At 44.4% G+C, this 19,788-nt stretch overlaps 1 protein-coding gene across 1 annotated transcript; it reads left to right on the forward strand.

Moving 5' to 3' along the window:
- Positions 1-13,367: 13,367 nt before the first annotated feature.
- Positions 13,368-18,939, forward strand: LOC104602123 (chaperonin CPN60-2, mitochondrial). Its single transcript, XM_010265698.3, has 17 exons — positions 13,368-13,659; positions 13,789-13,813; positions 13,952-14,083; positions 14,853-15,012; positions 15,192-15,367; positions 15,513-15,608; positions 16,011-16,115; positions 16,405-16,491; positions 16,599-16,688; positions 16,808-16,888; positions 16,974-17,042; positions 17,142-17,219; positions 17,383-17,478; positions 17,615-17,818; positions 18,065-18,170; positions 18,269-18,347; positions 18,474-18,939. Exons 1-17 carry the CDS (start codon positions 13,622-13,624, stop codon positions 18,577-18,579), a joined length of 1,728 nt encoding a protein of 575 aa, XP_010264000.1. The 5' UTR covers positions 13,368-13,621; the 3' UTR covers positions 18,580-18,939.
- The last annotated feature ends 849 nt before the right edge of the window (positions 18,940-19,788 follow it).

The following is a 19,788-nucleotide window of genomic DNA, read 5'->3' on the forward strand; positions in this document are numbered from 1 at the left end:
TGTAAAGAGAGCTAAGAGTGCAAAGAGCGCTAGATCAGTTAACTCAAGGTTAACTCAGGATACAAGATGTAAGATACCTTCACCCCTCCGACCCTGGGGCCTTTAAATGCAGATGTTCTTGTCAAATCGGGTGTAACCGCCACTGGCTCTCTGTCGCAACCGTTATTTTCCAGGGCTGCGCAGGTAACTGTTGCAAGGGTACTGCCCAATCGAATGAGAGACACGACCCGGAAAGGATAGACACGCCACCACCTATCGAGAGACGTGGGTGCAGTCTACTGGGTTGGCAGGGACTGCACCGTCAGTCAGGAGACGTGATGCAGTCTGACGGGTACGGTCTTGTCAGATAAGAAGCTTCTTGAGAACTCCGCGTTGCTTAACAGCGAGCTGCTTTGTAGCGAGCTATCCCATAGCGAGCTGCCCTGTAAGGAGCTCCTGGATGTGTCCCGAGGTCATTCCGCCTGGTTGCCCTATAAGGAGCTCCTTTGGGGCAGTCTTCTTGCCTAAGTATTGGAGCGAGCTGGTTCTCTTAACTCGCGAGTTGGGATAGACTTGTCTTGGAGTATTCCCTTTCCACATGCCGGGGTCCATGAGCTCGCGCTGAAGCGAGCTCATTCCGTGGCGAGCTGTAATGTAGTGAACTGTCCTGGGAGGACCTTAACGAGTTCGTTACTCAGTCGTAGCCAGGCTATCATGCTGAGCTGTTACTTATGCTAAGTCACGTCCACGTGTCAACCTCTTGGGGGGTGGGGTCAAATCGCCCTCTATCAATTGCCCCCCACTCCTCGGGCTAAGGATTCCACTTTGGCGCGAGGAGTTCATGGAGTGTGACAGGTGGATTTGACCAGAAATTCAAACTTAATTGAACAATTGCAATAAATACACACGTGGATGTCAGGCGATTTCTGGACTTTTTGAATGCCCAAAAGCTCGCCAAAACAGCTCTTACCTCCGAAAGTCATGCAACTGGCATTACCTTAATCATGGAAGACATGCAACCAGTCACATTTCGGTTTTAGAAGACGTGCGGTCAGCTTAACTACGAACCGTTAGATTTGCCTTAATCTGTGTCGTTGTCTTTGTGGACACAGTGGCTATAAATAGGAGGGCCCTAGACCTCATTTCCTTCACGCCAACTTGCCTTACCTTCGGATTCTGAGGTCGTGCCTTCACCTAGCTGCTCGAACTCTTCTTCCTGTTCACACCGTCTTTTCGGTTCATCTCTTCCCTAGTGAGTCTTATCATTTTGTTAGTATGTTTGGGTATCCGTACAACGTCTTTCCTGGGGAGGTAACCAAGATGGCGCCCCCTCGAGCTCAGGGGGAGCTTGGGGACAGGCTTCGGAGGCTCGGGAGGCCTCTGGCGAGACGACTTCCACCTCCCGGGGCAGGGAGACAGATAGCTTTGGTCCTTCCTCCATGTCGATGGAGAGACTTAGGACCTTGGTTCTTCAATTTAACCTCCCAAGAAACCGCATCTATAGTCTCCCATCCGGTGACTACCCTTGGGAACACGGTCACGATGAGATCGTGATCTTCTAGGAGCAGCTCATCGCTGGCCTCCATCTTCCTCTGCATCCTCCGATAGTGGAGGTTTTAAACCATTTTAACGTTACTATAGACCAGCTTCACCCCAACTCAATCCGAAATGTAATTGGGACAATTTCTTTATTTTATGAATACTGTCTTCCTCTTAACCTCGACATCTTCTCCACCATCCTTTCCATCAAGAATGCTTCCCCTGGAGTGCCCCCAGAAAGGCGTTCCTGTTATTTTTCTCCCTATCCCGGCTTCAAGCTCCTGCAGGAGCTGTTGAACAGGATCCCGACCGGGAAGCGGGACTATTTTGTAGTTTGCAACCCCGAAGGGTGGCCCTTCCCAACTCATTGGAGGGCCGCCATTTAGGATTCGGGTGTTGACTTGGATCCTAAAGTTTGGGAAGCGCTGCAATCCTGGGCAGCGGTTGGCTTCCATTGGTCGGACTACTTGACCAAGGACAAGCTCGCGATTTTTGGCAGGTTGCCTTTTAGGTTGCCTTTTAGGTCGTGCAATGCCTTGGTAGGTTGCCTTTTAGGTCGTGCAATGCCTTGTAAATTTTTTTTACTGGACTAATGCCTTGTGATTTTTGGCAGCCATCATGTTTGGTGTAGACGCACGCCGCCTACTGTCCAGCAACCAGAAGCGTAGGGCAAAGAGGTCGCGCTCTGACCGAGCTTCCACTTCCGAAAGCGCTGAGTTCGAGGCTGCTGATCCAGCCTTCGTTTCTCCACCGCCTGAGGTCCCACCGGTCCCGTTCGAGGGAGTAGCCACGGAAGGTGGCGCAGAAGAGCCCAAGGTCCCGGCGCAAGGGCAATTCCCTTCGCCTGAGTAGTCCCACCCCTTCGCTTTCCCACAATTTCCCACCGGGGGGTGGGAAAGCATCACTGACTTCACCGTGGCTTCGTGAAGAAGCCGAAAGGCGGTCTCCCACGAGGAGGTTGCCAGATGGGGAGGGATGGACCCCAAGCAGCTCGCCAGGCTAGCCTCCGCTCACTGCATGGTGGTAAGTGACTACTTTTTTCTTCTTTTCCCTTCTTCTTTTTTCTTTTTTGACCTCGGCCTTTTGTTGGCATGTGAACTCCGCCATCCACGCCATGGCCCTCCATACCAACATTCACTCTGTCAATGCTCTCGCTTAGAGGTCAACCATGCAGAAGCTCCAGGGCGAGCTCAATCGGGCCCGAGGTGAGGTCCTTCAGGCTCGAAAGGGGAGCGAGGCCCAGGAGCTGCTCGTCCGGGACTAGGAGGCACAGATCGCCCAACTATCTGAGGAGAGCGCTCACTACTGGAAGGAGTTGTCGAGGGTGGCAGCGGAGAGGGAGCTTCTTCGCCAGCAGGTACGGGACTTGGAGTCCACGCTTCAGGATCGGACTCGGAACTTCGACACCATGGTGGAGGCTAAGCGAGCTAAGGCGGTGTGGGACTTCAAGGACTCCCAGGAGTACCACGACCTCCAAGTGGAGTACGGCTCGAGCTCCTACCGTTCTGGATTTAAACTCTTCCGCTGGCTGGTCCGGAAGAAGTTCTCCGGGCTCAACCTCGACGGCATAACAATGAAGGGTCTGGATCCAGAGACGGCGGACTTAGCGGAGGAGGAGGAGCCTAACTCTCCGGAGGATGACGAGGATGTGGAGGCGTTGGATCCCTGAGGCCGGTTGCTGCTCTTCTGTTTTCTTTTTCTGAATGGATTCAGATGGTTCTCGGGTGTTTGAACCCATTTTTAAATATTTCTCTTGTTTTTTTATGAACTTTCTTGAGCGGTTGGGCCCTTTTTTTTGTTGAACTTCTCCCGGGTTGGTAAGCATGTTTTCTTGTTTATAAAAGTTAGTAGTGAAATGTTTTATCTTTTTTTCTGCTAAGTATTGTGTGCTCTTTACTTTCTGCCAAAACAACTTTTATCACTCGAGCTATTAGAGCTACATACACGAAGTAGGATTTTTCGGCAGTTGTTACCTCGAGCTGTTCCTCCATACCTAGGGTAGTTTTATGGTATACCCCGAGGTGGTTATCATAGTAAGCCCGAGCTGTATGCTCACAGGTTGTCCCTTATTGGGTTCAACTAGTATACCAAGCAAGTCTACACTTCAAAGGGTTCATGCCCGAGCTGCCTATGCCTTCGGTATTTAATACTTAGCCTTTGTCGATGAAACGGTTAGGTCTTTCACAGTGCCGAGATCTTAGTTAGCACGGCGTTTTAGCCCTTAGGATGAGGGAGTGACTTGTAGTCCACTCTTGGAGTTCGCCTATGCCATGGAGGCGACTAGGTCCTATCGCGTCGAGGTCTACATTAGCTCGGCATTTTGGCCCTTAGGCTTTGAAAGTGACTTGTGGTCTACTCAGTAGTTTGCCCATGCAATAGAGGCGACTGGGTCTTATCGCACCAAGGTCTACGTTAGCTCGGCATTTTGGCCCTTAGGCTCTAAGAGTGACTCGTGGTCTACCCATTAGTTACAGGTAATATTGCCTTAAGTTGACAATATTCCATGCCCGAGGTACTTGATTCCCTTCTAGGGTTTCGAGCTCGTATGTTCCTTCCCCGAGCACTCGCTTTACTCGGTAGGGTCCTTCCCAATTTGGCCCGAGCTTACCAACACCAGGCTCAGGCACCATAACTTTGTGAAGGACCAGGTCGCCGACGCGGAGGTTCCGCTTCTTGACCCTAGCGTTATAGTACCGAGCTACTCTCTGCCGGTTAACCACGGTCCTAATATATGTGAGGTCGCGTACTTCGTCAAGTAGGTCGAGGTTGGTGCGTAGCCTGTCTTCATTTGCCTTGTCGTCATACGCTTCTAGTCGTAGTGAGGGAACCTCGATCTTGGCTGGAATGACTGCTTCAATACCATAGGTGAGGTTGAAGGGAGTCTCGCCTGTAGCGGTCTTCATTGTGGTCCGATAAGCCCATAGAACACTGGATAGCTCGTCTGCCCATAGCCCTTTAGCTCGGTCCAGGCGTGCCTTCAATCCGCGGAGGATATCTCTATTCGTGACTTCCGCTTGGCCGTTTGATTGAGGGTGTGTGACTGAGGTAAAGTTCTGTCGAATTCCCATGTCTTGGCACCAATTTTGGAACTTAATGTCCTCAAACTGCTTACCGTTGTCAGAGATCAATACCCGATGTAACCCAAAACGGCTACACTATACTTTTCCAAAAGAAGTTTTGTACGTTCCGAGCTGTGATTGTTACGAGAGGTTCGGCTTCTACCCACTTAGTAAAATAATCAACTGCTACCACCTAAGAACCTCCTCTGGCCTGTTGCTGGTGGAAACGATCCGAGTATATCGATCCCCCACTGTGCAAAAGGCCACGGGCTGGTGAGACCTCCTCTGCCCCCCCGAGAATGCTAGGCCGAGGCAGGTTCTCTATGTACACAGTTCTCATGGTATTATTGCTGGTGCTGGCTAACCGGGACAAAGCGTCGGCCTCATCGTTCTCTGATCTCAGGATTTGCTTGATGAAGTGTGACTGGAAGTTGAGCAGGGCATCTCTTACTTTGGCTAAGTAGGCAATCATGGTTGGTTCGCGAACTTCGTATTTGCTTGTGACCTGATTGACCACGAGCTGTGAATCACTGTAGATGATGATATGCTTGGCTTTCACTTCCTTCGCTAGAGCTAGCCCGGCTATTAACGCCTCGTACTCCGCTTCATTGTTGGGTGTCGCGAACTCAAAGCGTAGTCCGTACTCCAGTTTCATGCCACTTGGGCCGTACAGAACGATTGCGGCTCCGCTGCCCTGCTGCTTTGACGAGCCATCTACGTGAAGGATCCAGGGCTCCTCATCCCAGTTCGCGCTTGGCCTAACTAGGAGAGATGCCGCACTGGTTACTACCTCACGGTGCTCGAGCTCAACCGGCCTGGGAGCTTCGGGCTCGCTCGAGCTGCGGGCCTCGTGCTCGACCGGCCTGGGGACTTCGGAGCTGAAAGTGCACTCCACGATGAAGTCTGCTAAGGCTTGGGCCTTGATAGCAATTCGTGGCTTATGTTGGAGGTCGTACTCGTTAAGCTCAATGGAACACTTGGTCAGTCTACCGGAGACCTCGGGCTTGAGTAGAACTTGCCTCAGAGGTTTGTTGGTGAGGACGATGACAGTGTGAGCTTGGAAGTACGGACGAAGCTTTCGGGCTGCAATAACTAGTGCATAGGCCAACTTTTCTTTTATTAGTACTAAGCTGACCACCTCGTCACTTGCCGAGAGGTACAACTCTAAAACATCGTCCTCCTCGGGCCGGGTTAAGACCGATATACTAGCGAGGTATTTTTTGAGCTCGTCAAACGCAAGCTGGCATTCTTCGGTCCACTCAAAACCTTTGCTCTTAATTGCATTGAAGAAAGGCAGGCAGCGGTCTGCCGACTTGAACATGAAGCGGCTCAGAGCAGCTATTCGGCCATTTAGCCTTTGAACCTCCTTTAGTTTTCGGGGTGGTCTCATGTCTAGGATGGCCTTTATTTTGTCCAGGTTGGCTTCAATGCCGCGCCGGTTAACGACGTATCCCAGGAATTTACCCGAGGTAACACCGAAGACACACTTATTGGGGTTCAATTTCATGTTAAATTTGCGTAAAATTTCAAAAACTGAATGCAAGTCTTGTATTAAATCATGCGAAAATTGGGTCTTGACGACCATGTTGTCTACATAGCATTCTATTTTTCCACCAATCAACGGCTCAAACAATTTATTCACAAGTCGCTGAAAGGTTGCCCAGCATTTTTCAACCCAAAGGGCATGACCTTGTAACAGTACAGTCCGAGCTCGGTTATAAAGGCAGTCTTTTCTTCATCAGCTGGGTCCATCCTAATCTAGTTGTAGCCCGAATAGGTGTCTAGGAAGCTCAGCAACTCGTGCCCTGAGGTCGCGTCCACTAGACGGTCGATCTTGGGGAGTTGGAAGCAGTCCTTTGGGCAAGCTCGATTTAGGTCGGTGTAGTTGACGCACATGCGCCATTTACCATTTGCCTTTTTTACCAGAACGGGGTTGGCCACCAAGCTTGTGTTTCTTCTGTCTAACGGACCTAACTACAGGATCAGTATTAAGCTTGTGAGTTATGATGCTGGAGTCTATGCTGGGCATCTCTGCCGCGGACCATGCAAAAATATCTAAATTTTCAACTAAGAAGCGTACCAATTGGGATCGCAGGGACTCCTCTATGGAAGCACCGATCTGAAGTGTCCGAGCTGGATCCTCTGTCGATGCCGGGATGGAGACAATCTCTTCTGTGGGTGCAGCTCGCTCCTCGCACTGCTCCGTAGGTTGCTCCAGCTCGAGGTCGTTGGCCACCTTGGCTTTCCCTTTGATGGCGGCGACGTAGCACTTGCGAGACTCAAGATGGTCACCTTGCGCTATCCCGATTCCAAAGTCCGTGGGGAACTTCATCACCAAGTAGTAAGTGGAGACCACTACACGTAGGGCATGGGTGATCGGCCGACCTACTATCGCATTGTACGGGGAGGGGGTTGCAACCACTAAGAAGTCGTGGTTGAGCCTCACAATGCTAAGCCAGGTGCCGACTTCCACAAGTACTGTAATCCTTCTCAGGGGCCTGACTTCCTCTCAACTAAAGCCTACCAGGGGAGTGTTCGCGGGCTTCAGGTCGCTTCTTGGAGCTGGAGCTGGTTGAATGCTGTTTTGAAGAGGATATCCATCGAGCTGTCGAAGTCGACAAGGACACGCCTGACTTCAAAGTCATTAATCTTTATCTTTATGACGAGCGCGTCATCATGGGGGTAGTGGACCCCGTGCGCATCGTCCTTTGTGAAGAAGATTGGATCTTCTATCCTTGGCCACTTCGGCGGGTTCTGTTCTTCCCTGGCGGCTTCGGGAGCTAATGTCCGAGCTGCAACTGTTGTACCGCCTGCGACAATCGAACCTCCAACGATTACGTGGATAGTCTCCCGAACTGGTCTCTCTTCCGGGGGGCTGCTTCTGCGATTGCTCTGCCTGCCTGCTGGATTCGGGAGCATCTCTATTCTGCTCCCCCTACCAACCTGCTTTATTATTATTACTATTCTGTACAAAATTTTTGTGGTGCTATGACTGTGATCTTTATGGAAACTACAATACAAATTTTTATTCCTTACACTAGGATCGGCCTTCAGCCGAGGTGGCCACTCCACATATGGGGCGTCCTTGATCGCCATAAGGATCTCGGCCCACTTTGCGTTTAGGGGCGTATAGTTCGTTTCTTTTGCTGCTGGAGCTCAGAAAAGCTGACTTGGCCTTGCCCCCCCGAGCTGGGTCTTTTTTCTTCTTACCGTCCCCTTGAATCGAGGACTCGCCTTCCCTTTTTCTCTTTTCGGGCGCACTTGCGTTCTTCTGGTTGATTTCCTCCTCTATCCCTATAAACTGATCCGCAAGCTTGAGGAACTCGGTCACAGTCTTGGGCTGGTTAACTACCACATGCCACTTGAATTCTTTATGAGTAATGCCTCGCTTGGCCACGGTGAGATGAACTGCGGGGTCCAGATCGAGTATTTGCAAACAAATGTCATTGAACCGCTTGATATAACTTCGAATGGGCTCCCCTTTCTTCTAGACTATGCCAAGGAAGCTTTCTTGAGTTCTTGGGCACCTCTTCCTGGTGACAAAGTGGGAGGTGAAGACTTGCACGAACTGTGCCCAACTTCTTATCGATCCAGTCGCAAGGTTTCGGTACCATGTGAGGGCCACCCCTTTGAAGGTGGTGGAGAAAGCCACGCACATACAGGATTCATTGGCCCTTGCCAGGTACATTTGTGACTGGAAGGCGTCCACGTGGTCGTTCGAATCGAAGGATCCGTCGTACTTATCCAGGGGAGGGAGCTTGAAGTCCTTCAGCATAGAGACCGCAAGAAGTTCTGATGACAGAGGGGAAGGGACCAACAGGAGAGGAGTAGCTTTTACTTTATTGGAGCTTACCTCCTTCTTACCCTTGAGCTCGGGCAAAACGCGGGTAGCGGTTCGGCGAGCTCGTCGGCGCCTCAGCTGCTGCTTCGTTGGCTCGGCGTTGGTGCTGCTGGCTTTAGTATTACCGAGCTCGATGGGCTCGGACTGCTGATGGTAGTTGTGAACCGAAGGGCCCTGCCTGTAATCTACGGCTAGGACCTCGAACTGGTTTTCTGCGAGTAGAAGCTCAAATTGAGAGTGCTGAGGTGATGTGGGCCTAACCGGCTGGGAGGCCCCCGACCTGCCTGCAGGCTGCGAGGCGGGGGTGACTGGTCTCTCCTTCCTACCGTGGGACAAGGCTTGGCTTTTGGGAGGATTCTTGATTTGAGAGGCCTCTCCCTGGCGAGGATGTTCACTCCGGCGGGAGGGCTTGGCTTGCTTCGAGGCCAGATGTCGAGGGGGAAGCGGCTGCTGGGCCTAAGGCAGTGAAGGGAACTACTGTTGGTATTGGTACTGAGAAATTTGATGCAACACTTGCTGCTGGTAGAGTTGAAACTACTGGAACTGTTGCATTTGAGCTTGCATGGCTCGCATGCACTGCACTAGGTCTTCAAGCTGGTTTTGGTTGCTTATTGGGGGAACAACGGAAGGTTCAGTAAAGGTTGCTCCAACTGCGGAAGGGCGTGGAAAGTTCACAGGTGCCACTGTGTGAGGCACGTTCAATTTGGGAATTCCGTCAACGGAGAGGGGGACGGTGAACTGTCCAATGCAGACAGTGGGGAGCTGAGGTTGTTCCCCAGGAGCGTTCTGGTCGGCACCACGTCCGTTATTACTAGAGGAAGCCATGAATGCTGAGTTTTTGAGAGGGAGTTGTGGAGATTAGAGGAAGGTTTTTTGAAGCGATTCCCGTAGACGGCGCCAAATGATGTAGTGCGATCCTGACACTCCTAGTTGGCGGACACTTGCCTCCTAGCTGGCGACGGACGGTACCTGAGAAGGAAAAGGTGAAGGATTCCCGGGGAGCTTGCCCGGTGGGAATACTCTGATGCTTAAGTTAGAACACTCGAGAGAGCTATAAAGAGAGCTAAGAGTGCAAAGAGCGCTAGATCAGTTAACTCAAGGTTAGCTCAGGATACAGGATGTAAGATACCTTTACCCCTCCGACCCTGGGGCCTTTAAATGCAAATGTTCTTGTCAAATCGGGTGTAACCGCCATTGGCTCTCTATCGCAACCGTTATTTTCCAGGGCTGCGCAAGTAACTGTTGCAGGGTACTGCCCAATCGGATGAGAGACACGACCCAGAAATGACAGACTCGCCACCACCTGTCGAGAGACGCGGGTGCTTCCTGATAACTCCGCGTCGTCGCTTAACAGTGAGCTGCTTTGTAGCGAGCTATCCCATAGCGAGCTGCCATGTAGGGAGCTCCTGGATGTGTCCCGAGGTGATTCTACCTGAGGTTGCCTTTGGGGCAGTCTTCTTGCCTAAGTATTGGAGCGAGCTGGTTCTCTCAACTCGCGAGTTGGGATAGACTTGTCTTGGAGTATTCCCTTTCCACATGTCAGGGTCCATGAGCTCGTGCTGTAGCGAGCAGTAATGTAGCGAGCTGTCCTAGGAGCACCTTAACGAGCTCACTATTCCGTCATAGCCAGATTGTCATGCTGAGTTGTTGCTTATGTTGAGTCACGTACACGTATTGTCCTCTTGGGAGATCGGGTCAAATCGTCCTCCATCAGAGCCAACCAATCTAAATCTTCTATCTCATTCTAGATGGAATTTTTAATCCAAAGGCAAGGTTCTTAGAAGTGAATTTTTTTTCACTTATGAGAATCATGATTCTCCATTCTTGGTCACACATGACTTTAAAATAATGAACACGTGTAACTTGGTCACACACGAAAGCAGGGGTAAAAGTGTAAGTTGCCTATTTATCATCACCCTTTTCTATTTAGTGCCATTTTTTTTCCAATTTTGAAACCAATAATGGATCTTTATCCCTGTGTGCTTCTTCTCATTGTCTTTATGCCTTTGTCTAGCTCAAGCTTGCATAAACACACAAAACCCTCATAATCTCTTATTTGAAATTGATGAAAGTTGTAGGGAAAAAGATATTGGCTCATGAAAATGTGCATGTCATGGATGAGTAAGACAATGAAGAAGATGCCTTTAATGCCGAATTAGGTTTTGATTATGAAGAAATTCAGTTCATTGATGAGGAGTTTCCTTTTAGTGATGATGACAACAATGGCAAAGTGATGGGGTGAGTGTTGCCGGCGAAAACCACTTCGACAACATCTTCTGTAACTTTTCCAAATAAGATAGTAATAACAATTAGAAGAAATAGGTACTTTTAAATGCCTCACTCTTTCTTAGAATTTAGAAAATTCTCAAAATTCATTCTTTTTATGATGGATTCTAAGAATGAGAAATGGGAGAGTTGATGCCAAATGGGGCCTTAGTCTCTTACTCCTCAGTCCATAACTCTCCACTTTATTCAAGTTTCAATAAGAATGCTTTATCAAGTGTCTCAAGTTAGCAATTTTAGAGGCTTAGAATCTTTATCAATTGAAATCAAGTTGGGATACTAGGGAAGTAGAAGTTAATTTCACCTTTATCTAAAATTTAAGATTTTAATATTTAATTTTGAATTTATTAAAATGGTGGGTACTTCCCAAACTCCTTTTCCCTAAACTCTCAATGAGATCCAATCACACTATGATCACACTGATATCGGTTTAATGGTACTACTACTCATGAAGCCACTCTTAGTGATCGGAGTGGCAACAGAGAGAATAGTGAAATTTGGAGAATGTTCGTGGTAGAAATCAATGGAAAAGGAAAAAGAACAATCTAATTTTAGTTATCATAGAAAAGGTGGCATCAGCCATTAGCTAGACCTATAGCAACACATTTGGTGAAAAATGATAATGAAATTCAAATACAATTTGAATGTGTTTTTTTTTTATTGGTAATTTTCATTATTCACAATAAAAAAACGAGATAGGAATTAGCATACATAATGTACATACTAAATGACCCTTTTTATTAGTTGAAGATCCCAAATTTGAAATTTTTCATAGCAATGTGTAAATCCTCAATTTAAATAAGCTTCTAGAAATACTATAAGAGTGGATGCTTTTAAAATTTTTCGTCATATAAATAAGATTTAATTTGTACACTGTCAAATCTTAATTCAATAGTTGCACTTACTTTTGGTATTTGGACCTTTGTATTATGAGTCATTTTACTGATGAATCATGGCTTTTGCAAAAAAGTGTTATGTTTTAAGGATAGTCAAGAAAAAATGATAGTTCGATTCAACCACTTGTTATTTGGCAAGAAAAATACTTCAAGTTCAAATCCTATTACAATACAGAGTTTCTTTAACTCAAATTAACCACAACAATAAAAACCTATAATATAGAAAAGGAGAAGAATAGAAAAAAAATACTTAGAAAGGATCCATCACGAAATGAACATGCATAGATTGAAAAATATATATTGTAGACACCCCATTTTTGTGCAATTCAGTCTTTTTACAACACTTCGACCTTCAAGCATGCTTCAATTAACCTCTCAATTGACCTAAGGGCATTTTAGATTTTGACAAAGGTTTAGACCTCTAGGTTAACAAAATTCAACACTAGAGACACGGTTGTCAATGGTCAGGTCTGACCTAATGGACCTAAACTGATTGGGCCAGTTTTAGTTCCAAGATTTGTATCGATGGGTCATTTCCGATTCTTAATCTATTGTCCCGATTATTATCGATTCAAAACCGGTTCTACCTAGTCCCAAACAATCTCAAACCTAACATCAGCCATATGTATAATATTTTTTCAGCAAATTTATTATAATCAAGTCCATGAGATCAGACTCAATTGTCTCGAGAACCAATTGGTTCAGTTCTACATCTAAAATTACATACCTATAGGGTTTGGTTTGGTTTCATTTCCTTGACATTTCTTGTCAAATCGGTTTTGGTTCTACTTATCCCAATCCATACCTAACCCATTGACAACCCTAGTTAGAGAAGAACTTTAATACCAATTAATGGTGGTTTCAAATGATAGGATCTCTAATTTGTATTAGAGACCTGGGATCAAATCTTGTTGCCACTAGGACTCGGGGGGTAAGAGGATGGAGGATGGTGAGCTACCCCCGAAAAGGAATTTAATGACCCAGGATTCTTCCACATGGCCACCTATGCACAAAATCTGCTACAAACACAAGTGTATGAAATGGGCTATGTGACAAATAACGAGTGAACACGTTAGTGTTCCATAAACATAGGGCCCAAACCACATGTAGGTCCCATTTATACAAAATGACATATTCGGACTCGACCAATTGGGCCAAAAGGGTTTTAAATATAATCGTAAATAGGGTGGAGATCACATCAGCTCCCCGCCCCACATGCACATCTTAACGTGCACTCGGAACATCTCCCAATTATAAGTACGGGAGATATTCCTAATACTTGGGATGAGATGTACTGTGGAGCGCTGATGTGTGTCATAGTTTACTAATTACTACTAGTCCATATAATGATGACTAATGTCCAAATGCTGTTGTGGGCCTTGGGCCCGGCGACATCGATGGATCCAGACTCATCTTTGACCCAGTTACATCATAGTCCCATGATTTGTTTTTGTTGTTCTAGCCCAGGCCCATAAGTTATTTCTTTACCAAAAAGAGAAATAAATACCCAGGTCCATCGAAATCCCTCTTTTTTGCTTTTCTTGCCCAGGTCCAACATGGGTCACTACTCACTATCATGAATTCATTATTGAAGATTGAGATCTACCTGGGCCATTAAGTTTTTTAAGTTGTCGCGGCCTAGGGCCCAGAATGCACATTTTATATTATTTCCTGATCAAAGACCAGGGTCCTTCAAAGCCCATCTTTTTGCTGTTTCGCCCAGGCCCAACAAGGGCCGACACTATGAATTCATGACACAGAGTTAAGCGAGTATGTGGCTTAATTTAAACAAAATGACTATCCTTTGGACTCTAAAACCCTAAACCCTAGAAGGAGGCGCTTCTAGTCTTCTAGAGACTTCTTTTCTCTAGAACCCACTCTGCCTAACCCATCCAGTCCGCTCTATTTACGTCCTCCACTGCCACCACGCATAGCCGTTTTTTTCCTGTGCAAAGCGACACTCCAAACCCTAACCATAACTCCCTTTTACTTCTGTCCCCTTCTCTGCAACTCTAACTCCAATCATGTATCGCGTGGCTGCCAATCTTGCTTCCAAAGCCCGGTAAGTAGAGGCAGAAGTGGAATTTGAATAAAAGAAGTGAACCATGGTTTGATCTTCCATTCATTCTGACTTTTGCTTCTTGATTTCTGCTAAACTGTAATCGTTGGTTGCGTTCTTTTGCGTTTGCAGGATCGCTAGGAACACTACACAGCAGGTGAGAATTGGTGTATTATTTATTTGTATTTTCTTTTGTTCTGTGGTTTTTGACTACTTTGGAATGGTTAAATAGAGGTCTATTAAAGTGGGTGGATCTCCTTTTTATCTCATTTTCGGTTTGGTTTGTTGATTTCAGGTTGGTAGCAGGTTGAGTTGGAACAGGAACTATGCGGCTAAAGACATTAAATTCGGGGTTGAAGCTCGTGCTTTGATGCTTAAGGGTGTTGAAGAACTTGCTGATGCTGTTAAAGTAACCATGGGTCCTAAGGTAATTGGTCTGATCACAAGCACATTGCCTCGGTTACTGAACTATGGCGTTTTATTTTCATTTTTGAACTGAAATAGGAAATGATTGCGGTGAACTGATAATGGAAAATTTGAACTGGTAGATAATTTTAATGTTGCAATGACTATATGAACATTTTGACCATATATAAATTGACCATCAATTGTCTTAAGATTCAGTAGAAAAACCACATGAGATAGTATCTAGCCTGTTCAAATGCATATAAAACTAAAGTGTACCTTCATTTGTCTGGAAAACAAAGTATCACATGCAACAAGTTTATATATTCGTGCACTTAGAAAGTTTTTCAAGTACGTTACTCCTCCATGACTGATTGCGCTAAGAATTTCATTTGGGTTAAGAATTTCATTGATGGCATTTAAGGGATTCTATTGCAGGGATTGGATTATTTTGGTAAAATGAAGAGAAATAGGTTTTAACCACATAAACTTGTATTTTAATCCCACCTAGAAATATTCTTGAAAAGGCCTCCAAAAGAAACGTTGTGATAAAGTCATCCTCTCCCTCTTTTCTCCCCCTGTAGCCCTGTTTCTTGGGGTTGGATGTTGAATGTTGAAATTTGCTGTCACTTGATTTAGGTTTAGGTTCTATATTTAGTTGCCATAAAGATAAAGTGCATAATTATCGATCGTGATAGCAACTCGGTTTCATACTTGTTCTAAGCGTAGCTGATTTATCTGTTACTGATAAAAAAGCTAATTTATTTGGTCTGGTGTTTGGTTTTTCAAAGGGGCGTAATGTTGTGATTGAACAAAGCTTTGGTGCTCCCAAGGTGACAAAGGATGGTGTCACTGTTGCAAAGAGCATTGAGTTCAAGGACAGAGTAAAGAACATGGGTGCTAGCCTTGTGAAGCAGGTTGCCAATGCAACCAATGATGTGGCAGGCGATGGTAAGATTTGTACATCACACCCATCATCCTTTTATTGGATGTAAGTGAAGCACTTTATATAGATTAGTATGCCATTTTTGTATTATCCACTTAACTTAACCAAGACAATAACTATTAGAACAGTTAACATATTGACACTGAATAACTGCATCCATATGCTCACTGTGACATGTTTGCAGGTACCACTTGTGCCACAGTCCTTACACGTGCAATATTTTCAGAAGGCTGCAAGTCAGTGGCAGCTGGAATGAATGCAATGGATCTAAGGCGTGGGATCACAATGGCAGTGGATTCTGTAGTGACAAACTTGAAGAGCAGAGCACGAATGATTAGCACATCTGAGGAGATAGCACAGGTTGATATTCTGGTTTATTGTTTTTTTTTTCTGTTGGAATTATTGGTGATGATGCATGAAGTAATCATTTAAATGTGCTAACGTAGAAGCATCACTTTTTGTTTTGGTATTAGTGGGCAACTAATATAGTTATGTCTTGAAAAAGGTTGGCACAATATCAGCAAATGGGGAGAGAGAAATTGGTGAGCTGATAGCCAAGGCTATGGAGAAAGTTGGCAAAGAGGGAGTCATTACCATAGCTGTAAGTTTCCTAGTGCATGGTTCTTCTTTACTGGTCATCTGTTAACCTGTGACTATTCCAATTTCTGTCATAGCTCTATCCAAATTGCATGTGCATTTAGATTTACATCTCTTTCTTGTTCCTTATAATGGATTAACTGAAATTGAATCTCTTTTTTGGAACACTTCAAAAGCCTACTGAACTTTTTTCATTGCATATGGAATTCACACGATGTAAATTTAGAATTGCAGAAATCATTGTCATTTTCATATTTATTTTGCCCCTTGTGTATGGACGTTGTGCATGGAATCTCTTAGTTTTACTTTCAACAAGTTATTCTATCCCTTTTTATATTCATAAGCTTATGTACTAGTATTACATATTTGGGTCTCATTTTTCTGATTTGCTAATAAACTGTTGCAGGATGGGAAGACACTATATAATGAGTTGGAAGTTGTTGAGGGAATGAAGCTGGACAGAGGCTATATCTCTCCGTATTTCATCACTAACCAGAAGACTCAAAAATGTGTAAGCCCTTTATCTGTGATGAGTAAACCTCTCATTTAACCTGATATTACTTTCAGCTCCCCTGTTGGGGGCATAGGCAATATGAATGCCAGTATCAATTTGCTTAGTGAAGTTTCAGCTATGTGCCTGCTTTCTCATTATTGCTGTTAAAAAGAAGGAAGAAAAGAGGTCTGCAGAGTTGGTGAAGCTGCAACTATGCCTTCATGCTATATTTGTTTCTGATAAAAAAGAGGTCTGCAGAGTTGGTTGAATTCCAGCTTTAATATTGTCTAGCTTTCATTTGCTACAGGAATTAGAAGATCCTCTGATCCTAATCCATGAGAAGAAAATTTCAAGCATAAATGCTGTGGTTAAGGTGTTAGAGCTTGCCCTGAAGGTTAGCAACAAATTCTTGGTTGTATTGATTGAATTAATTATTTCTTAGCTAAAAACTTCAAAATCTGTAATCCATTTGTCTAATTAGATTTTTCTTGTGAGCTTCAGAGGCAAAGACCTTTGTTAATTGTTGCAGAAGATGTAGAAAGTGATGCACTTGCAACTCTCATTTTAAATAAACTTCGAGCTGGAATCAAGGTACTGCAGTAGAGCATGCACTTAAATGCTGTGTTTCTATTGTAATGAATGGTTGATTGTTGGATGGCCAGAGAAGATTGTTAGCATTGACATGAGTGTGAATTATGAACATATTATAGGTCTGTGCCATTAAAGCTCCTGGTTTTGGAGAAAACAGGAAGGCTGGTTTGCAGGATCTTGCAATTCTAACAGGGGGTGATGTAAGTTAACTGCCTTGTTGTTATTTTGACTTGATAATGTTCTGATATGATTTATTAATAAATTAATCTTGATTTTCTTTGGCAGCTCATAACAGAAGAACTTGGAATGAATCTGGAGAAGGCAGACTTGGATATGCTTGGAACATGTAAAAAGGTGTGTCTTCTTTTCTTCCTGTCCAGATTGTATTCTTCTTTTTCAATTGAAGCACAAAAGTGGGAAGCATAGAAATGTAACCTGCTAGTGAATTTATAGGTCACAATATCTAAGGACGACACTGTCATCCTGGATGGTGCTGGTGACAAGAAATCCATCGAAGAGCGGTGTGAGCAGGTAATTTTGTTCTCTAATGTCATTTCATCTTTCATGTTTGGCTTTGTCTTTTTTATCTTTTGTTTGGCTAAAATCGTTGGTGATTTGCTCCCTTGGTGGATCTAAAGATGAATGGCTGTTCTAAGTGCTAATTTGTCTCATTGCTTGAATGTCCTGGCAACAGCTAAGGTCTGCAATTGAAGTGAGCACTTCTGATTATGACAAGGAGAAATTGCAAGAGAGGCTAGCAAAGCTTTCTGGTGGTGTTGCTGTTTTGAAGGTATTTTTTTTTTTGATAGATTACTGCTGAAGCAATATTTACAATTTTGATTTGGATTTCTTGGTCCCTGCTCCGGAGTTGTTTTTGTCTCACTTTCTCTGATGTAATGATGGAAACTTTTGGGGTTTATTTGCAGATAGGGGGAGCCAGCGAGGCTGAAGTTGGTGAGAAAAAGGATAGAGTTACTGATGCTCTAAATGCCACCAAGGCAGCTGTGGAAGAGGGAATTGTACCAGGTGGTGGTGTTGCACTTCTTTATGCTTCAAAAGAGTTGGATAAGCTGCATACTGCGAACTTTGACCAGAAGATTGGTGTTCAAATAATTCAGAATGCTCTCAAGGTATCCAAATTTGTTACTTTCAAAATCACCTTGTGACTCTCACTGTTGCTTGGTAGTGTATGAAAAAACTATTCCGATGGGATTTGACATACATAGTCACCAACTTGTTCAAAGTCTTGGGCTTGCTTATTGGTTGAAATTTAGTGTTTAAGATTGCTGCTAGACCGGTTGGTGGTAAACCATGTTGGTTTTCTTGTATGCAAAAATTAATGGCTGGAGGTTCTCCTTTTCATTTATTAATTGCAGACACCAGTGCATACAATTGCATCAAATGCTGGGGTGGAGGGAGCTGTAGTCGTTGGCAAGCTGTTGGAGCAGGATAACCCTGACCTTGGATATGATGCAGCCAAAGGTATGTGAAGTGTCCCTTTATCATGAGAATAATGGTTTTGTGGTTTTATTTTCATGTTGTAAAAAATTGATGTATTGTTCATCCTTTCATACAACCAGGTGAATATGTAGACATGGTCAAGGCAGGGATCATCGACCCACTGAAAGTGATTAGAACTGCATTGGTAGATGCTGCAAGGTAACTAGGGGCACCTTTTAGATTTTTCACCTAGTTGGTACCTGTTTTAATTCCAACTATATTTTATTTTGGTTATCCTGAAATCTCTACTATTTGTGCTTAAATTGTTATTGTATCTCCATCCAGCGTGTCATCTTTGATGACGACTACCGAGGCTGTTGTAGTTGAGCTCCCAAAGGATGAGAAAGAAGCTCCAGGGATGGGCGCTGGTATGGGAGGCATGGATTATTAAAGCTCTGATGTCTTCACCAAGTAGACAAGCAGTGATCTGATACAATCAGTTTAGTATATTCATAAAATCACACAGATTGAGGACATTAGGGTTTTGAACGGTGGTGGGTTCATTTTTCCTCAACTATGGTTTTTCTGTCCTCTGCACTATTTATTTTGTTAAATTATTTTTCTTGTTATGAGGCTCAAAATCCGTGTAATCGTAGTGAGAGGGAAGTTTTGTTCATGCTGGTACGTAATTGGAGTAAAAGCCATTGCTGATGATTGTAAAGACTCCTCTTGAGCACTCTGTTCAGAAGGGAAATCAGGATTAGGTTTATCTCAAAATGAAAAATAAAAATGCAACTTTCTTCTGCTGCAATAGCAACACTTGATCCTCTTATTGATTGATATTGACGTTTGTGTGCTGATAATTGGAGTTTTTCTTTCACTTTGTTCTTCTTGGGGCTTGGATGTTGTTCATAATTCGTTTTCTGAAGATGCAGACACTAATTCAAGATTTACTCCAAAGCAATTTAATAGATGTATCAGGCCATCAGAGTTGTACTTTTAAGTGAGTAGAGGTGGTTCTCATAAAAAATTGGAAAATCGAATCAAACCAAGGTTCAAAGTATCCACACGTATCAGCCTGTATCGGTCGATATGTATTGTTCTGGCACAGGGGGTGTATTGGGGTCTGACTGGTCCAGGGGATGGAGGAAACCTAAACCGCCCCCCCTGAACCGGTTGCAAAAATAAAATAAAATAAAATAACGTATTGATATTTTGAACCTTGAATCAAACCAATGAAACCAAATAAAAAATGGGTAAATTATAGAGGCCCCTTGAACTATGGGGTCTGGGACAAAGACCCCCTTGTACTTTGTTTTGCGACAAAGACCCCCTTTTACTATGATTATGAGACAAAGACCCCTTTCTGTTAGCTTTTCGTTCAAAAAGGCCATTATAATATTTTTTAATCTCCATATTACCCTTATAAATATTGTTCATCTTTCTCCACCTTCCTTCACATTTCTCTCTCTGCTCTCTCTCTCTCTCTCCGATCTCTCTATCAAGTTGGATTGGCTATGAAATGAAATGAAACGTTCTTTTGATTGGACAGTGTACAAGCTTAGAAAAAATAAATAACAAAGAATAGTATTTTGGATGTATACGATTATGAGGGAACCCTACAACCACCAAAAAGATATAAAAAAAAGGAACAAAGACA

Source organism: Nelumbo nucifera, chromosome 3, assembly GCF_055504915.1.
Source record: "Nelumbo nucifera cultivar China Antique chromosome 3, China Antique-T2T, whole genome shotgun sequence".
NCBI lineage: Eukaryota > Viridiplantae > Streptophyta > Magnoliopsida > Proteales > Nelumbonaceae > Nelumbo > Nelumbo nucifera.